The sequence below is a fragment of the Dipodomys merriami genome, unplaced genomic scaffold, assembly GCF_024711535.1.
Source record: "Dipodomys merriami isolate MVZ:Mamm:240054 unplaced genomic scaffold, mDipMer1.0.p SCAF_50, whole genome shotgun sequence".
Classification (NCBI taxonomy): Eukaryota; Metazoa; Chordata; class Mammalia; order Rodentia; family Heteromyidae; genus Dipodomys; species Dipodomys merriami.
In genome coordinates this window covers 9,583,349-9,604,765 of record NW_027206069.1, presented here as the reverse complement: position 1 = coordinate 9,604,765, position 21,417 = coordinate 9,583,349, and the positions used below count along the sequence as shown (strand labels likewise).

Genomic DNA, 21,417 nt, shown 5'->3' with positions numbered 1-21,417 from the left:
TGGCACTTTTCTCAGTATACCCCAAAGAAACACTAAATAAACTTCCAAATGCTGGAAAGAGATGTAGTTTTGAAATATCCATTACCTCATAAAAATAGTTAAATTTTATTGCAAATTTTTGAAATCCTTCACACATCAGCAAGTATTTGATTATACAAACAATGGAAAGTTTTGCTGGGAAACATCTTGTCCACCTGGCTGCTGAGTACATACATTATCATCAGAGAAACTCACATAATCAGATTCAAATAGAACTTTAGTTCAGGTTATTTTTAGACAATTATGTTTAAATCTTGCTTGTTTCTTGTCAACAGTCTGTTAAAGAGTAGTTATTTCTTTATAGTTTCTGCTTTTTAAAAATCATGAAAATTATAAAAGCCAAAAGTGACAGAAGTTTTTGACATGGGTTCTAGCTAATTAATTATATTAATGTGAAAGCTTGTAAGTTATACAATTTTAGAGAACACCACTAGGCAAACTATAAGCTGTGAATATGAAACTCCCCAGGGTTACCTTTTGTCACCTTAGGGGCATTTTGTTCTCCTTTCCCAGATTCAGGTAGGGAAAGGTCAAGAAAAGCCTAAGCCACATATGGAAGGAAATGATTTTTGCATAGTGTCTCAGATTTTAACAGCTCCTATTTCTTTTCTTACAGTGAGTGCCTACTAACAGAAATATTTACAATTATATTTCCACATAAAAGCTTCAAGGAAACAATGACCATACATATTAGTTATAGTCAGCGATCTTTACCAGAAAAAGGATTTTGAGGTCTTATTTCTCTCAATATTTATGTACCTGGAAGGTATTTTAAATAAAAGATTTGTTTTATTGATTTACCTAGGATTCTAAGAAATAAAAGGGCATGGCTTAAATGATGTATTCTTTATATATTTTTTAATATTAAGAAATTAAGGGCTGGGAAGTTGGCTCAGTGGTAAAGTGCTTGCCTCTCATGCATGAAGTCCTAGGTTCAATTCCTCAGCACCACATAAGCAAAAAAAAAAAAAAACAAAAAAATCAAAAAATATTAAAAAATTAAAAATTGAGTAAATATATGACGTTAAATTTAGAAATCAAAAGTTCTAACAGAATACAGAAATTGTTAAAATTAGTTTTTAGAAATGGTAAAGTATGTTTAGTATCTAAAAAATAAGTATACAAACTTCTTTTATAGCTATTAAAATAACTGAATTTGTAGAGGATTTGAGGACAATGAAAGTACTGAGAGCTGTTAAGATGGTAGTTACAGGTCAAATTCATAGGATCCAAAACAACAAGAATAAATTCTAAGGTAAATTATAGACTTTGAGTAATGATTACCTGCCAGTATAAGTTCATGGATTGCAACAAGCATGCTATTCTGGGCAGGATGCAGACAGTGCAGGAAGCTGTGCTTATGGGGGATGTATAGGAATTCCATTCCAGTGTCACGATTACTGACCTAACTATTTCAAAATACAGAGGCAGAGAATACTTATCAACAGTACCAATACCAGTACCATAAAATCTAGGCAGTAGAAATAAATGGGATGTAAAATATGTACATTTTGTAGCTTGAAAAAAATAATAGCTAAAGAACCAAGTATTGTTTCAGAAAGATTTTAATGAAATACAGTGAACATGGGGACTAGGATGAAAAAGAAATGCTTAGGATACAGCAAGGTAAATATCACCATACATCTCTTGGAATGGGATAAAACGGCAAAGAAAGAAATATAAAGCCAGATGCTGGTGGCTTCCACCTTATAATCCTAGCTACATGGGAGGCTGGAATGGGACCTCCTAATTCTCAAGGCATGCCTGTGCAGAAGTCTAAGAGACCTCATCTACATGGAGGAAAGTTTGATGGAGTGGTTTGCACCTGTGATCCCAACAGGAAGACAGGGGGTGAGATCTGAGGATCATGGTTCAAAGCCAGTGCGGGCAGAAAAGTCTATGAGACCCTTATCTCCAATTAACCACAGGAAGCTGGAAGTGGCACTGTGGCTCAGATGGTAGAGGGCTAGCCTTGAGCTGAAGAGCTGAGGGACAGTGCCCAGGCCCAGAGTTCAAGCCCCACAAACAATAACAACAAACAAACCCTCCCCACCCTGTACAAACTGTGAAAAACAGAAGATATGTGTCAAGTGCTAGACTGCTAACATGTACAAGGCCTTAAATTCAAACTCCAGTAACACAACCACCACCAAAAACAAACAACCCCCCCTAAAAGAGCCCCCAGAGAATATGTTCTACTTTTCAGCAAAAATAAAGTCAAATATTCCAAGATTGTAAATAATGGGTTTTGTTTTTCCTTAAAGCTGTTTTATGGCCAACACAGCTGCATTTATCCTCACAGTCTGAGTTCTAATAAGTAACTGAAAGAAACCTGCAATCAAAAATATTTATTTTCATTAACATGTAGTTATGAAAATTGGAAAAACATAAGCTGGGCACTGGTGGCTCACGCCTGTAATCCTAGCTACTCAGGAGGCTGAGATCTGAGGATCGCAGTTCAAAGCCAGCCCGGGCAGGGAAACCGTGAGACTCCTATCTCCAATAAACCACCAGAAAACTGGAAGTGGCGCTGTAGCTCAAGTGGTAGAGCGCTTGCCTTGAGCTGAAGAGCTGAGGGACAGCGGCCAGGCCCAGAGTTCAAGCCCCACGACCGACCAAAAAAAAAAAAAAAAAAGAAAATTGGAAAAACATTCTAACATGGATTAAAGGACAATTAATGTATATTTTAAAAACAATTTTCATAATCTGGGTGCTAGTGGCTCATGCCTGTAATCCTAGCTACTCAGGAGGATGAGATCTGAGAATCACGGTTCAAAGCCAGCCAGGGCAGAAAAGTCCATGAGCCTTATCTCCAATAAACCACTAGAAAACCGGAAGTGGCATTGTGGCTCAAGTGGTAGAGCACTAGCCTTGAACTGAAGAGCTGAGGGACAGCGCCCAGGCCCAGAGTTCAAGCCCTACAACAGACAAAAAAAAAAAAAAAAAATTCATACAATGTTAAAATTTCAATTTAAATTACCAACTAGGATGAACTGTATCATAACTGAAGGAGGGAATCAAGAAAATGTACATATTCTGGGTCTAAATACACTTCCATTATTCTTGTAAAAAATGTTAAAGTTTCTAAAAATTGTCTGAAATTTCTTGAAGCAGTGTATATAAAACTAAAGTATATATCTTATGAGAAAGAAGTTATAAACACAGGGTACAAACTTTCCCCAAATATAAAAAAATGGTTAAAATGGTTCATTTTGCAGGAAGATGTCAACAGTGGAACCAAAATCCAGTCAATGTGCCTAGCAAAAAAAAATAGTGGTGAAGTTTTCTAAATGCTTAATGGCACTGATAGGGATTTGATATACTACATTTTGAAAATTTAAGCAAAAGAAACAAAGCAAAAACCATCTAGAAATACCTATCCATTGTGGATATTTTCATGACTTCATAAAATGTTTAATATCCTACTGATACTACCTTCTCATTTTATTGTCTATGTTGGCACCATTTTAAAGCATTTCCTCTCCTTGGATATCTGATCAAATTAATTATGAATTCTAGCAAAATGGAAATCATAAATCTTCTAAATGAATATGAAGTTGCTTCTTCACCAAATTAATGTGTGAAGTCTTCAAGACGGATTTAATTTGTGCCACTTGACAACAACCTTTTCTGGATTTGTAATTGTTTCTTTCCATTGTTTCACTGCTTCCATGTTGTTACTGTCTTCACTTATCCAGATCTGAAAAGGAATAGTATCATCATTTCATGTGGCATAATCATGATAACTACATTCAAACAGTTAATTACTGATAAAAGATATTGTAAAGTTTGGTTTATGTAATTTTAAATGTTTTTCTAGTTTTCTAAAAATTGGTATAATTTCCTTTGACATTGAAATGTTAAAACATTCAGCCTATTTAGTCATTCTGATAACTTTTATATGATCTAACTACCTTTTAAGAATCTAAACATGAGGTCCTGAGTTCTACCAGTACTGCCAAAAATTAAAATAATAAAAATAAAAAAGGAATTCAAATTGAGAACTGGGCACTAGTGAGTTACTCTGGAGTACTACTTGGGAAGCTGAGAATGGAAGGATTGTGGCTTGAGGCCAGGCTGGGCATAAAAGTTCACAAGACCCCTTTTCAACCAGTCAGCCAAGCTTCATAGGAGGCTGCATCTGAAATACAGATCCGGATCATTCCTGGGCAGAAAAGTCAAGATGTTTTGTTTTTTTTTAACAGAAGAAGCTGGGCATATTGGCTTGACTATTGGCCCAGCTCATAGTGTGTCTATCACTTAAGTAACTTTATATAATGTAAATGAACTTGGGAAAACTAAGTGTGATGCCAATGCAAGCTGTCACAATGGCTGTATATCATGCACACAAGGTGGACAAGGATAAAAAAAACTTCATCCTCACCCTGGCTCTAGCGTAACAATGCTGTTACCTTGGAATTAACTTTTCTGCGACTCAGTTTCTAATTATTCCAAGTCAAACAATTGGAGTAGATCATTGGTATTAAAGCATTTTTAACTTTCATAAAGAAACTTTCCTTAAATAATATCGTACAATATATAAAACATTAGGTAATGTTAAGTGTTTTAGTTGGTAGAGGGGGACAACTTAAGTCCACATATGATTTGCCATCATGGTGACACCTGAGACTATAGAAGCTATAGTGAGCAGGTGATCAGAAAGAACTTTTTACAACTGTTATCCTAAAAATTCTCAAAGTAGGGCTGGGAAGGTGGCTCAGTGGTAGAGCACTTGCCTTGCATGCTTGAGGCCCTGGGTTTGATTCCTCAGCACCACATAAGCAAAAAAGAAAAAAGCCGGAAGTGGCGCTGTGACTCAAGTGGTAGAGTGCTAGCCTTGAGCTGAAGAGCTGAGGGACAGCGCCTAGGCCCAGAGTTCAGGCCCCACGACCGTACCCAAAAACAAAAACAAAACAAAAAAATTCTCAAAGTAAATTTCCTACTCTTTGTACATGATAGTTGATAATACAGACAACTTTAATTAAATTGACTTCATAGGCCTCATAGCTGTCTAGAATGTTACTTGAATTCTTGAATTCAAACTCTTTTCCAAATACAAATTAATGAAGAAACAAAATTGTAAGATTGAATATTTTTGATAAATTATATAAAGAAGTCAGAATTGATCTTTTTTTTTTTTTTGTCGGTACTGGGGCTTGAACCTGGGTCTGTGTGCTACCCTCAGCTCTTCAGCTCAAGGCTAGTGCTCTACCATTTCAGCCATGGTGCCACTTCCAGTTTTCTGGTAGTTTACTAGAGATATGAGTCTCAGAAACTTTCCTGCCTGTGCTGGCTTTGAACCACAATCCTCAGATCTCAACCTCTTGAGTAGCTAGGATTACAGGCATGAGCCACTAGCACTTGGCTCAATTTTTGAGAATTCATACACATAATTTGATGCTTCATATAGACTGTTACATCTTGCTTAGGTAGGACTTTTATACCAATAGAATACATGTGATTAAAATGTGGCACAAATAATTGTAATTTAAGATGAAGATAAAAAGGTGCTTGGCAAAGTTGGGTGCTAGTGGCTCACACCTATAATTCTAGCTGCTCTGGAGGTTAAGATCTGGGGATCATGGTTCAAAGCCAGATCAGGCAAGAAAGTCCATGAGACTCTTACCTCCAATTAATCACCAGAAAACTGGAAGTGGCTCTGTGGCTTAAAGTGGTAGGACACTACTAACCTTGTGCAAAAAAGCTCAGGGACAGCGTCTAGGTCCTGAGTTCAAGTCTCACAACTGACCAAAAAAAAATGCTGGACAACAGTGGCTCATTTCTCATTACTGTAACCTTAGCAACTCAGGAGGCTGAGATCTGGAGGGTTGAGATGCAAAGCCACCCTGAGCAAAAAAGCTTGTAAGACTCTATCTCCAAAATAACCAGCAAAAAGCTGAGCTGAAGGTGTGGCTCACCTGGTAGGGCAAAAGCTGAGCAAGCAAACTGAGTGAATGTGACACACCGAGTTCCAACCCCAGTACAAGCAAAAACAAAACCCACCAACCTTTTAAATCAACCAATATAGACCACAGTAGTAACTATCTAGAGACTATTAAATCACTATGAAAAACTGATGTTTTCTAGGGATTTAATATAAGTCACTCAATGACACATAAAAAGTGCTCGTGGTAAGCATTAAGTGGAAGGTGAAACAGAATCAAGTAAATGTGAAATTAGATTTAAATATACAATGTTCCTCCTTCCACAAAGAATGAGACAGTGCCTGCAGAAAAAAACTTATCTTGGTTGGTAAAGTTGAACACACAGGTTTAAAAATCAGCCTGGTAGCTCAGAAACTTAAACTACTCATACAAAAGCTAAAACAAAAAATACCTGACAAGAATTTTTGCACTGAATTTTATGTGAGGCTGAAGAATCTTACTTTATTTAATAGTTTTATATTGTATTCCTTTTTACTTAACCAACTGCTTACATGCATAAAAAAAAACTACAAGCAGAAAATAAAGATAATCCCCCCACTACTAACCTGGCCTACAAAATGTTTTCTTCTTACAGAGCTTCGACTATAAAGCTTAATGAGAAAAACAATTTCTTTTTCAGTCTGTATGAGTGGGAAAATCATACTTTCTCCCCACTTCACTCTCCCACTGGATGCCTTCAGCAAGCGTGTCTTCTTCTTATAAATCAATTCTCCTGAGCTAAACATTCCCACCTTCACAAAAAAACCTGTAAAACAAAGTATTTTGATTTGTAAAATTTCATTTACAATGAAATACACAAAAGGTGTATGTTACATATCTATTTTAATGGTCCTTTCATAGAAAAAAAGCTTTTGATTTTATTATATCTTTGGTCTTGTCTCCACATTTATCAATCTCTACTTTCTCTTTAAAACTTGACTTTTACTTTCCTTGTGTTTGTTGTTCAACTTCTTGAGTTGAATGCTAATCTTTCCAGGTATAGTGGACATCACCGTGTTTGCCTGCTTTCAGACAGTTTCTTTCTTTTGGTAGGAAAATGGAGCCATTTTCATTTTTTGTGGTTTCCAAACAGTTAATAATTGTTTAATAAGCAATTCCTTGGAAACCTTCCTAAATCATTGTAACTTTGGTAGAGATGGATATTCTTCCCCACTATTAGCGACAGAATAAAAAATAATTGGTAATGAGAAAAATACTTTAAACCTAAGATGTACACTAAAAAGTGCCAACATGAGAAAAAGGAGCACATTTTATTCCCTCTTAGGCCTTGAGTAGAACCTCAGACTTCACCTCTAAGAGTGGCCAAGTGAATCAGGCCTAGTCAGCCGAAGTATCCCAATCCCTGATTTACTTCTGTTAAAGGCACAGACCTTAATCCACTGGTCTCTTGACTCTTTTCCAATTGTACCTCACTACATGAGATTTGAATGACTGATAGATATACTTACTCAAAGTCAGAGGTGTTGATGAGCTTGGAAGGTACTGCGCCTCAAGAATTTGTAGCTGAATCCTACTGTTTATTGCCTGAAAACAAGTTCCCAATTCAAGTTCCGCATGGCACACCTGCAACTCATAAAAAAGTATCATTCGGTACTTCATAATAAAGTTTAAGTATATTTCAAAAATTCAAAGATAAAGGACAACAGTTAAAAAATTTCAAAGTATTGCTATTTCTGTTGACACTGAAAGCTGTACATCTATGTAAAGGTTATAAATATAAATAACAGATTCTACAAATAAATTCAATTGTGTAGATTTTGAAAATACTTAATATATTGAACTTCAAAATCGATGACAACGAAAGACAACTGAAAAAAATTAAATTTCTAAGCAGTATTACTGAAGAAATGGTCCATTTCCCCCCAAAAAACCAACAAACTTTCAAAAGGATTAATTGTTGATAAAAAATTGAATCATCATATTATTACAGTACTGGGTACTGAATTTATGGCTTCATACTTGCTCTACAGATGCTCTACAACTTGAGCCATGACTCTAGACCACTTCTTTTTATTGTTGCTGGTACTGGGGCTTAAACTCAGGGCCTGGATACTGTTCCTTAGCTTTTCTGTTCACAGTGAGGATCCACCACTTGAGCCACGGCTCCACTTGTGGCTATTTGGTGGTTAATTGAAAATAAGAGTTTCATGAACTTTTCTGTTCTAAGTGTGGGCTGACTGAACTGTCATCCTAAGATCTCAGCCTCCTGAGTAGTACGTGTGAGCCATTAGCACTTTACTCAATTACTCTGTGTGTGTGTGTGTGTGTGTGTGTGTGTGTGTGCGCGCGCGCACGCATGAGCGCACACACACACACACCAGTACTGAGGCTTGAACTCAGGGCCTGGGCACTGTCCCTAAGGCTTTTGTGTTCAAGGCTAAAGCTCTACCACCTTGAGCCACAGCACCGTTTCCAGCTTTTGGGTAGTTAACTGGAGATAAGAATCTCATGGGTTTTCTTGTTTATCTGGCTTTGAACCTCCCTCTAGATCTTAGCCTCCTGAGTAGTTAGGATTACAAGAATGAGCCACTGGCACTCAGCTCATTTATTTTTAACAACACAAAACATGTCAAAAGAGCTATAGATAGGAGTTATATTTTATAATTTTAGAAATTAGGGAAGATTCTACCAAAGTTAGAAGACAAAGAGTATTATTACATAAGCACAATTGTGGATTGAGTTGAGTTACTCTTCTAAATGGAAACAAGCCAAAGAAAGCTGGCAAGAGGGAGGCTTGTCAAGGTGAGTAGGCAGTAAATAATGAGGAAAGTGTCAAAGAAAACCTGAGGCAAACAGAAAAATGAAGGAGGCAAGGGAAAACATTAAAACATACTATTTAGTATTACTTATCAACAGCAAAATAAAACTGATGATGTTTGTGAAATACAACACAAAGAATCCTACTTAAGTGGATTTTAAGATCCTTGGAGTAAAAACAAGAGAACAAAAACTGTCCAAAAACAAAAACATTATTGTTCATACACTAAGGAGTAAGAATGGGAATAAAACAAGGACATAACATTACAACTCTTCCCAGGAATTGGCACAGATAGACCCCAAAGTTTTTGCTAGTACTGATTCCAATTAAGTTAAAGAATAGCTAGCTTATTGACATTTTACAAAAAGGTTTATTCTGTATTTGATAATTGTCCTGTATTCTGCAATAATTGGTTTATTGGTAAACAACCACAAAGCAAACAAAACAAACTTTTCTGTATATGTGCCATTGAAGCCTGGGAATTTTCTTAAAACATGATTCTCTTTTAACACTGACATACTGCAAGAAATCCAGAAAAGGGGGGATGATGAGAGGAAAGACATTGATCAAGGTGCATTGGATGAATAAATTCATATGTTGAGTTGAAACCCCTTTGTACCACTACTTAAAGATAATAAAACCTATAAATTATAAAGACAAAAATCAAAAGATAGATAATGAAAAATGGATTAATATGTAAATCTGAACTGTTGGGTTGATGCCTTCTTGGAAAAGTATAAAATGATGATAAAAGAAAGGCTGACTTCTAGTAAGTGAGTTGATGCTTAATCTAAATTAGAGTGGATGAGTAACTTTACTTATCAACTATTTGATAGCCATATATAAAGTAAAATCTTTGCTCACCAAAAAAAGGAAAATTTTCTGTGTGGGTAGGAAGCTTGAGAATTTGAGGCCAGCTTAGGCAACAAAGCCTTTGGCATTTAAATCGAGATATTAAAAAAGATATTTATTTTGTACAAAACACAGTTAAAACCATAGCTTTATGGTTTTTTGCTATTATTTTATACCCATGCTTAAACACTTATAAAAAGACCTAACAATGGCAAATTTTCCTTATTGTTAATAATTGGTACGGTTCACTCTTACAAAACAAAGCAACCTTTGGTAATGGTTTGCCACCATCTTTCTACTTTCCAAAATTATTTTACAAATCTACTTTATGTTCCAGGACATTAATTCAAATAATTAAAAACTACTCGAAGTAGGTTTCTTTTCTCTTTTTGGCAGTAATAGGGTTTTTAAGTTTGTTTTTCAGGTAGGGTCTTGCTCACTTTGTATTGGTTGGCCTCATACTGTAATCTTCCTATTTCTCTCCTAAGTAGCTGAGACCATAGCTGTGTGTCATCACACTGTATCTTTTTTATTTTTACTTATTTATTTGTCGGTTGTGGGGCCTGAACTCTGGGCTTGGGTGCTGTCACTGCACTCTTCAGCTCAAGGTGAGCGCTCTACCACTTGAGCCACAGTGCCACTGTCAGTTTTCTAGTTTTTGTTTTTGTTTCTTTAAATTAGAGATAAGAGTCTCATGGACTTTCCTGCCCAGGCTGGCTTTGAACCAGAATCTTCATATCTCAGCCTCCTGAGTAGCTAGGATTATAGGCATGAGCCACTGGCACCTGGCTTTGTATCTTTAAAAAAAATAATTTTGTACTAAGGTTTGAACACAGGGCCTTGTACTTACTAGGACAGGTGCTCTACTATTGAGCCAAGCTTCTAGCCCCTCGTTTTGTTTTCTAAGACAGGGTCTTCCTATGTAATGCAAGCCAACCTTGAACCCACAGTCCTCTTACATTAACCTCTAAGTGCTGGGAGTACAGGCATGTACCAACACATATACCCAGTTTTAATTTCATAATCACTTAAAACTTAAAAATTCCAAAGGGCAAATATATATTTACTGCATTTAATGAGCACAAAAGTGAGGAAGGCAGAAGATATGATTTCTGCTCCTGAATCATGCCTCATTTTGGGAAGAAAACTTCATTAGCTTTCCGAGGATTATTAAAAATGAAATATTTTGCCAGGCATTGGTGGCCTACATCTATAATCCTAGCTACTTAAAAGGCAGAGATCTGAGAGAAGAGAGGAGAAAGGAGAGAAAAGAGAGAAAGAAGAGAGGAGAGAAGAGAGATAGAGAAGGGAGGGAGAAAGAGAGAAGGGAGAGAAATATGAAGCGTAATTAAAGAAAAACATCATCTGGTCGTGCTTGAGAGGCTCTCTTTAGGGTGATACTGCACGGCAGAGTTCAGAGAGCTGACCCTAGAGACAGATGTGACTCTTTAACGACAAGCTGGAAGGACTCAGACAAGTGCTCCATATCAGGGATGACAGAGCACAGACTTAAGTCACTTAGCAATGAGTCAGCCATTAGGTAAATCCTTATAAAGGTCAGCTATTTCTTCAGGCAAACTTGGCCTCTTTCATATCATTCAACGCAAAAATTTAAGCTCTGAAGCAAACACATCACTATTGGTCAAGTCAAGAATTCTATTGAGAAAAAGTATTAGCTCTAAATCAATATTCACGGTGAACAGCTGTCACTGTTGATGGGTATATAAGTGTAGTTACTTCAATGTTCCTTCAATTAGAATATCTACTTTCTCACATGAAACAATGCATATGCCTTAGCCAATAATATAAAACATCAACATTTAGTAACATATATTCACTGGTTCAGAAAAGTCCAAATGTTCTTCTTTCAAGATATCAATCTTGTATCCCTCATAACTGGCATTCAGTAGATATACAGGTTGCTTATAAGACTTCTGACAGATTAAAATGTCAGATGAAATCTGGCTATAATCACTCATGTAAAGTCTCCATTTATGTTTCCATTTCTCAGAAAATATCTTCACTTCTGCTGAATTCAGGAAAGTCTTTGAGACTCTCATCTCCAATTAACTACTAAAAAGTTGGAAATGAAACTGTGGCTCAGGTAGTACAGAGCTAGCCTTGAGCAAAAGCTCAGGGACAGCTCAGGCCTTGAGTTCAAGCCCTTCATCTGGCAAAAAACCAAATATATACACACACACAAAGTTCAACTCTTCTGACCAGATATAGTAATTTTTAGTGTTTTTTTTTGTTTTTGTTTTTAAGTCTCCAATTTCTCCACCAATTTGGTGGTTCTTAAACTAGATTACACATTAGAATCATCTGAAAAGCTTTTGAAAACTACAAGAAATTACAAGAAATCTTAATTTTATTGGGTTGGGTTCCCAGGTGATCCCCAGGGTTAAGAGCATTTCAAGTCATCCTAAATATTACTGGAAGAGGTATAATGAATCCTATATAATTCAAAAAGCACATTTATGTTTGATCATATAAAAATTGTAATTGACATCTATAAATGTCATCATGACACATGTTATCAACCATTAGGGATTTCTAAATATTTTATTTTTTTATTTTTTGGGTCCAGTTGTGGGGCCTGAACTCTGGGCCTGGGTGCTGTCCCTCAGCTCTTCAGCTCAAGGCTAGCACTCTACCACTTGAGCTACAGCGCCACTTCCAGCTTTTTTTCTTTTTGCTTATGTGGTGCTGAGGAATCGAACTCAGGGCCTCATGCATGCAAGGCAAGCGGTCTACCACTGAGCCACCTTCCCAGCCCTCTAAATACTTTAATAACAATGCTTGGCTGGTTAGCTGAAAGAAGCAAGTATCAGGTATCAAAAAATAATGAAATATATAGAACAAAATTCAATTTAGCTGGGTGCCAGTGGCTTATGCTTGTAATCTTAGTTACTCAGGAAGCTGAGATCCGAGGATCAGGGTTCAAAGTCAGCCTGGACAAGAAAGTCCATGAGATTATCTCCAACTGACTACCAGAAAACCATAAGTAGTGCTGTGGTTCAAAGTAGTAGAGCACTAGCCTTGACATGGACCGTGCTCAGGCCCCAAGTTCAAGCCCCATGACTGGCAAAACAAAACAAAAAAACCATATAGAACACACACAACATATATATATATATATATATTAATTTATATTTTTCACTAAAAACATTAGCTGTAAAAACTTCCATTCTAGCCAGGCACTTTTCTAATCCTCTAATAGTCCATAATTTTCCAGTTATTTTCCAACAAACAAGAATCTATATATTAAACCATTCTTAAATAGGAAGTAGTTATGACACTGCAGACTATTATCACTTACAGAAATCTTTGAAGGTGGTATAATATCCAAACAGTAATCCATTTCCTGTGTACTAAGAGTTCTGAGTGATAGGGAACATTCTCCAATGGTTTTCTTTCTGGGAGTCTGGGTTTGAATCTTAAATACCAGTCTCACAGTTTGCAAATTTTGTAGTTTAATAGAAAATACAAAAGTTTCCATAAATTCAATAACCTTAAAAAGAAACAAGAAAACATAAAATGTATGTTTGCCATTATAAAATAGTATTTTTTAATTCAGGAAAAGAATACCTAGTCTTTTTCACAAAAACAACAAATATATTTTTAATGTAAATAAAAACAATGTCTATTACTTCTTTTTCCATAGTTATCCTGAATACTACCTTCTTTAACATCACAATTTAATCTTACAATTATTTAGGAATTCAGATTAATCTCAACACCAGGCTTATCAGAATCAGTTTTCTCTTTTTGAAAATAAGTCTACTTTTTCATTTTGGTTCTAAGTTATCTTTCCTGTTATTCACCATGATTTTTCAACAGTTAATGAGAATACTTGATGAGAATAATGTGTGCTAATTTCAAATGCGGAGCACTTGGTATCTAGCATCTAACAGTCACACAAAAAGCCTAGAATTATTTCTTTCATTATAAAGAATACTAGACTCTGCTATGTACTTCTTTCTTTCAAACTTTAGTGCCTCTTTCTGAAAAGAAAATGTAAATGGCCAATTATTTTGGCTACTGGGCCTAACTTTTCACTCTTATAAATGCTCATGTCTGCACAGTCACAATTGTCTCCCATACAGTAAGCTTTTTCTTTTAAACCCTGAAGATTATATGACCATACCAGTACAACACATAAACATATTAAAATCTTATAGATTAAGCAAATGTACTTTACTGCAGATTTTTCACATTTGTTTGAAAAATAAAAAGAATTTTTAACAGGTTTTAACATTAATAACATTTATTCCTAACTTTCCCTGTTACCTTAGTTTTATTTGAAAATCAAAAAGTAAAAATGCTTAAATTCACAAAGTGTTTATACTTGAGTGTTCAGATTTTAACCAGAGTTAAAATTTAATTCTACCTAGTCTTTCTATGATATGTATTTTCATAAAGCAAGATTCTGATACACAATTTTGATTTTTTTACCGTTTTCCATTTATTAACAGCATTTTTCCAATTCCTTAAAAGTTCTCCCTAAATAGGAAGAATTCATAGCTGCTTAGTGTTCCATCACATAGAGTCATATTTCCAAAAAGACATGCTGAAGTCTTAGCTTCTAACTCCTCAGAATGTGAGCTCCCTTGGAAACAGGATCACTGAGGATAAGGGTGCCCAAGTTAATACTGGAACAGGGCAGATCTCTTATTAGTGTCTTTGTAAGAAGATGACTATGTGAAGAGAAAAGACTAGGAAGAAGGCCATGGAAAGATGGAAGAAGAGACTAGAGTTAGGTTTATACAAGCCAAGAAATGAGGAGTGCCAAGAATTATTGGTTGTCATAAACACAGGAGACAGGCATGGAACCAACACTGTTAACACCTCAATTTTAGACTTCTGAAACTGTGAAAGATGTATTTCTGTCCTTTCCTCTTCTTCTAGTATGGGAATTAAAACCAGGGGTTCACAGATGATAGGTAAGTACCATATCACTGAGCTACAACCTCAGCCCAAAATTTCTTTGTTTGAAAAAAAAAGTATAGTTCTGTTTTTACAGGAACTCTAGCAAATGAATACATATATATACACCATCAGATCTCCCAATCAGTCCTCTGTGAGAGGTTAAATTGTTTTCAACTTTTCCATTGTGAACAAAACTACCAAGAATATTTTATATATGTTCCTATTTGCATTCTAGATTATTTCCATGGAGCAGAATCCAAGTAGAATTACTATGTTTTCACATAGTATAAAAATAATAAAATTTAAAAACCAACAAATATTAAGCTGGGTGGCAGTGGCTCATGTCTATAGTCCTAGCTACTCAGGATGCTGAGATCTGACAATTGCAGTTTGAAGCCAGCCTCTGCAGGAAAGTCTGTGAGACTCTTATCTCCAATAAACTATTCAGAAAAAGCCAGAAGTGGCGCTATGGTTCAAGTGGTAGAATGCTAGCCCTGAGCAAAAGAAGCTCAGGCCCAGAGTTCAAGCCCCTGGACCAGCAAAAAAAAGTAACAGCAACAAAAAGTATTTTATGGGTTTGATGTGTATATCAAAAAATTTTCCAGAAACTTGTAAGCTCTATATTTATAAAATATTTCCTAATTCTAACATGGAAAAGAAGAGAAAGTACCTTATGTAATCTGAATTTGTGTTTCTATGTTAAAGTGAGAGCAATTTTTTCATGTTTATTATTCAAATCTGTTCATTTTGGGCTGGGAAGGTGGCTCAGTGGTAGAGCGCTTGCCTTGCATGCATGAGGCCCTGGGTTTGATTCCTCAGCACCACATAAGCAAAAAGAAAAAAGCCGGAAGTGGCGCTGTGGCTCAAGTGGTAGAGCGCTAGCCTTGAGCTGAAGAGCTGAGGGACAGCGCCCAGGCTCAGAGTTCAGTCCCCCTGACCAGAGCTTCCCCCCCCCCCCACCTTACCACCAAAAAAAAAAAATTTGTTCATTTTAAAACAATATGTTCTTTTACAACATACCTTTTTATTTGCACATACCAAAGGGCAACAATAAACATCTATTTAAATTTATGTGAAAACAAGAATGGATAAAATAAAACTCAGGATTTTAAGTCCTCCAATTATAATAACTGGAAGAACTTAAAAGAGATTAATTTCAAGTGTATAATTATTTTTAAAGCCCAAGTGCATTAGGGGCAAGAGAAGATGAAAATGCAGACTTTTTTTCTTTTCCTTTTTGTGCCAGTCTTGGGGCTTGAGCTCAGGGCCTGGGCACTGTCCCTGAGCTTTTGTGCTCAGGGTTAGAGCTCTACCACTTGAACCAAAGTTCCACTTTTTGGTGGTTAATTGGAGATGAGAGTCTCATGGACCTTCCTGCCTGGGCTGGCTTTGAACTGTGATCCTCAGATCTCAGTCTCCTGAGTAGCTAGGAGATGCCACTGGAATGGCATCCAGCCATTTTTTTTCTTTTTATACAAGAATAATAGGCTTCTTAGTTACTGGTAATATTCTTTATATATGTTCTAGTGATTCAAAATTTTAAATACACCTTAATAGTAAACAATAAAATATTAAATTTGGAGGGAGGTTGCAAAATTATCTTTAAAAAGCAAGAACTGGTAGGGAGAGAAGGGATGGTAGGGGGAAAACAATGGAGGGGGTAACAATGCTCAATAGGAAGTGTACTCATTACCTTGCTCATGTAACTGTAACCCTCTGTACAGTATCTTTACAATAAAAAAATTTTAAAAAAAGCAAGAACTGCATAAAAGCAAAAGTACATCATTTTTAGTTTCCCTAAATAAAACCTTTTTTTTTTCACTTTTATGCTTTACACAGATAAATCCAATACATGAGGAAAGCAGAAAAGAAACTCAAATACAAACAGCCACTTACATTGGAAGCCTCCTTAGCCAAGGACTTGAAATGCACTGGCTTGGACAATGTTAGAACTCCTTTTACACAGATGGTGGGAGCATCTCCATAACTAGCAGGCCAGCATAAATCCCTACACTGAAAATTTTAAAGTAAAGTTTAAATTTTACAAAAGACACTGGCAAATACTAATATTTGATTTGAGTTAAAGACATTAGGCAAGTTTTCAAACTAACTTTTAGCTATTTTAATTGTAAGAGTTCATGTACATTCATGTACTTCATCTACATTGAAATATTTTTGACATCAAGCATTATAGATTTACTCAATTTCCTTCTTAAAGTTAAAACATCACCCATACCACAGATTTGTTTTCTTAGATGCAACTACCTTCTTAAATTTTGATGTCAGTTCTTCTGGGGAAGGGCTCTTTCCCCAAAAGAGGGCAACAAGAGCTATTTACAGGAGTAAAGACTCAATTTTGCAATAAGGGTTGGTGTTAACTATTCCAATTTACCTGGAGAACTGTGATCCAGATCTGATCTACTGAAGAATTATAAAACAATCTCACATTCAATCTCCCAACATCTCTTTCATCTCCTGATAGAGTAATTGTATCTGAATGTGAAAAGACAAAGATTTCAATAATCAATCCCTTGACCCAATTAACCTTTGATACAACCCAATTTTAAGAGCACTGTTGAAAAAATGTAACAATTATTTTTTAAAGTTCTCAATTTAATAAACAAAAACACATTTCTATGTTTTTATTGAAGTGACATGGATAAAATACAGTATACAAGGTACATGGCTTAAAAATATAAGCAGATGTAGGGTGAAGAATTTAAGTTAAAACTCTAAAAAAGCTTCCCAAATAACATTTATAAGGCCTTAAAACCACATGATTCTGGAAGTTCATTCATATACTTTAAAATAAACAAAGGATATTTAATGCTTCATTTTTTAAAAAGAGTCACTCATGTCTGAACACTGAGAAATGGATAATCTAAACAGACTATGCACGTGCTGTTAATACCACCAATATAGATATAATTGTGTAATTTATATCACTTTTTACATAATAAATTTTTTAATTACTACTGAGTAGAAATAATTCTCTTATTATAAAAATGGGATTATTGATTTCTTACCTAGGCTTCTGTTACTGCCTTGAGAGTTTTTTCTTGAAGAAGAACTACTAGGTATACTGGACAGTGAGTCATGTCTCTACAAATAAAAAATTCCTTTAGTTAAAAATTGCATATCAAACTTGATATGCCCCAATAATCACCCTACTGTCAAACTGCATGCTAATCATTTTGGTAGTATTAGTGGTCAGAACCTCCTACTATCATCATCATCATAGGTTTTTTGTTTTGTTTTTTTTTTTGCTTATGTGGTGCTGAGGAATCGAACCCAGGGCCTCAGGCATGCAAGGCAAGCGCTCTACCACTGAGCCACCTCCCCAGCCCCCCATAGTTATTATTAATGTAATAACTACCTATAATTATATAATATATAATTAACAATTATAGAATATAACAATGTATATTTATAGCATACATAATAATTATTATATTATTACATACACTATAACTATATTGTTAATTATTGGTTATGGTATTGGAGATTAAATTCAAGGTCTTGCTCTTGCTAAGTCCTCTACCACTCAAGCTACATACAGTCCTTCTTTTGCTTTCAGTTTGTTTTTCAAATAGGCTCTTATCATTTACCTGTGACAGCCTCAGATCACCATCCTCCTATCTCCACTTCCTAAGTAGCTGGGATTACAAACATGTACCTCCATGCTTGGCCCTCACTTTTGTATAGTAGAGGGATAAAAAGCTTTCTCTGCACATGGTTAACAGATAACTCTTAAATATTTTACAAGATAATAAACTGAAAAGGCTTTATTTTTGGTTTAGTTTTTAACAGGTAATTTCTTAAATTTCATACTTAAAAATCATTATTGAAAATCAAAACACAGCAGCACTTAGGAGGTTGGTACAAATAAAACTTAGGTCCCAGCTGGGCACCTGTCACTATAATCCTAGCCAGTCAGGAGGCTGAGCTCTGATGATCATGGTTGGAAGCTAGCCCAGGAAGGAAAGTTCATGAGATTCTTTTCTCTAATTAACTAACAAAAAGCCAGAAGTGGAGCTGTGGCAGTGCTAGCCTTGAGAAAAAAACTCAGGGGACATTGCCCAGACCCTGAGTTCAAGCCCCAGGACTGGCACATGCTGGCACACACATGCACACATGCACACACACACGCACACACATGCACCCTCAGGTCACATCACTGGGTTACTAAATTAAAACTTGGATTTGGAGCCTGACAGTGTATATTTTAACAACCTCTCCAAACAATTCTATACTTGTTCAAAGATTAATGCTATAAAGAATTATCTCAGGTGAGAATTTTTGTGAATGACTTAGAATACACTTCCATTTTATTTTCACATTGAAGTCTACAAGTATCGAGCACACAAGCAACACATGCACACACACACACACATTTTCGAGCGTTCCTGCTTTCATTTACAGAAATACCAATGATTTCTTTTTTTACTTTGCTTATCTGTTTCCTAATTATAATAGTTACTAATTTTAGTTTATTTGCACTAAAAATGAAACATCTTTAAAGTATCAGAAAATTCACAATTCCATTTCAAAAACCATCAGCAATTACTACATCTGAAAAGAAACACTCTTAGTAACTATAGTTTGTTTCATAAGGAAAATTAAATAACCATTTTTAACTATACCATTTTGAATTCTACCTGTATAACGAACGATTCCTTATGTACATACAAACTGAGAAATATAAACTTTTTGAAAAATGAACAAAAGAAAAATACTACTTTTTATTAGTTAACTAAGAATTTCTTAAAATAATGAATGCATCTGGAAAATGTCAAGTGTTTACTCTTCAGATATTAGCATGGATATATTCACAGGAAGATTTGTAATATCTAATGTAATTCACACCTTTCAGAATTTTTAATTTGAAAAAAATCACACAATTTTAGTTTTGAAATAATATTACTTTACCTGGGTGAATCTCTGAGATGAACTTGTAAGATCAAACATAGATTTGCTTAGCCCAGGGGAACCAGGAAGCTTGCTGGTCCTTAAATCACAAACTACAAAGGGACAAGAGAAAAGTATTGCTTTTTATAGGAAAGAAAATAAGGTGAGCAGTGATGGCTCATGCCTGTGGGTATTAGAGAAGTAGAGATTGGAGCACTGTGATTCCAGGCCAATCTGGGCAAAAATCTTGCAAGAACTGGGAGGTTGAAATGGGGAGGGCTGTGGTTCCAGGCTAGTCCAAACAAAACAGTTCCCCAAATCCTCCTTTCAAGCCGGGAGTTGATGGCTCACACCTGTAATCCTAGCCACTCAGGAGGCTGAGATTTGAGGCCCCCCAGTTCAAAGCCAGACCAGGCAAGAAAGTTTGTGAGACTCTTAGCTCCAATAAACCACCAGAAAACCAGAAGCGGTGCTGTGGCTCAAGTTGTAGAGCACTTGTCTTGAGTTGAAGAGCTCAGGGACAGAGCCCAGGCCCAGAGTTCAAGCCCCAGTACCAAAAGAAAAAAAAAAGATCAATTCTGACTTCTTTATATAATTTATCAAAAATACTCAATCTTATAATTTGTTTCAGGAGGCTGAAATCTGAGGATCATGGTTCAAAGCCAGCCCAGGCAGAAAAGTCTGTGAGACTTATCTTCAGTTAACCATTAGAAAACTGAAGTGGGGGGCTGGGAAGTTGGATCAGCGGTAGAGCGCTTGCCTTGCATGCCTGAGGCCCTTGGTTTGATTCCTCAGCACCACATAAGCAAAAAGAAAAAAACTGGAAGTGGTGCTGTGGCTCAAGTGGTAGAGCGCTAGCCTTGAGCTGAAGAGCTGAGGGACAGCACCCAGGCCTGAAGTTCAGGCCCCACGACCGGACCCCCCCCCCCAAAAAAAAAAAAACTCAAAAAAAAAAAAAAAAAAAGAAAACTGAAGTGGCTCTGTGGCTCAAAGTGGTAAAGCATCAGCCTTGAGCAAAACTGCTCAGGGACAGAGGTCAGGTCCCGGGTCCAAGCCCTATGACTGACAAAAGAAAAAACAAAAACAAGAACAGTAGGTTATGGTGGCATGTGCCTGTATCCCAACGTGGTGGAAAGTGTTAATACATTCTCCTGGGCAAAAAAGTAAGACTTATCTGAAAAATAACTGGAGAAGGGATGGAAGTGTGTTTCAAGTGGTAGAGTACCTGCTTAACAAGCACAAAGCCTTGAGTTCATATCCCACAACCACTAAATGAAAAAAAATTGAAAATGAAAATGAAGCACAGAGTTTCATCATAAGCTAAGTTCCTAGTAGAACACATTGTATACGTCATATGAAAATCTACATAATAAACTTTTCTGGTGAAATCTAAAAAATTTTTCAATGATTTTTGTTTGAAACAACTAAATAGAAACAACACATTTTTTAGAGTCATAAACAAGTTTTTTTTGTTTATATTCTCAAATTTTCACTTGCGAATAATCTAAGAGTACATAAGTACTCTGTGCTGAGTGCAATTCAGTTACTTAATGGGCACTCAGCACATTTTAAATTGGAAAATCCTTGGAAAAACAAACTCCATCTTCCAAATGTACATTCAAGAACAGAGTAGGCACCTCAGTAAATATTCTTTCTTTATTCAATATCTTACTCTGAATTCAGTGGTTGAATGATATCTATGTATCTACCTCCTGTCTGCATACACACATATATGAATGACCCAGATTTGTATCAAAAATTTGAAAAGTTGTGATAATTTTATAAAGTGGAAACACATAAAATAGCCTATAACTGATAAGAAACTGAAAGTTCTATATTTCTAATTACCTTATAAGCTCTTAAATTTAAGCGATTAGGATTGAAGAAAAAAGCTTATTCACTTGAATAGCTAATACATAAAATATGCACAAAATAACTTAAAAACAAAACTTTAAAAATAGGAAAAAATGGATTTTGGAGCTACCA

The 21,417-nt window shown here is 35.8% G+C and overlaps 1 protein-coding gene across 3 annotated transcripts in view; it reads right to left on the bottom strand.

Annotated features, from left to right (window-relative positions):
* Positions 1-1,588: 1,588 nt before the first annotated feature.
* LOC138810508 (tandem C2 domains nuclear protein) overlaps positions 1,589-21,417 on the bottom strand; it is a 38,060-nt gene continuing 18,231 nt past the window's right edge. For all 3 annotated transcript variants that reach the window (XM_069997719.1, XM_069997721.1, XM_069997720.1), the window contains exons 7-14: positions 19,453-19,544; positions 17,550-17,625; positions 16,916-17,016; positions 16,420-16,536; positions 12,914-13,105; positions 7,433-7,547; positions 6,530-6,729; positions 1,589-3,739 (exon numbers count right to left, since the gene is read on the bottom strand). In XM_069997719.1, coding sequence (XP_069853820.1) covers positions 3,629-3,739; positions 6,530-6,729; positions 7,433-7,547; positions 12,914-13,105; positions 16,420-16,536; positions 16,916-17,016; positions 17,550-17,625; positions 19,453-19,544 — 1,004 coding nt within the window. In that variant the 3' untranslated portion in view covers positions 1,589-3,628. The remainder of the gene's footprint in view (positions 3,740-6,529; positions 6,730-7,432; positions 7,548-12,913; positions 13,106-16,419; positions 16,537-16,915; positions 17,017-17,549; positions 17,626-19,452; positions 19,545-21,417) is intronic.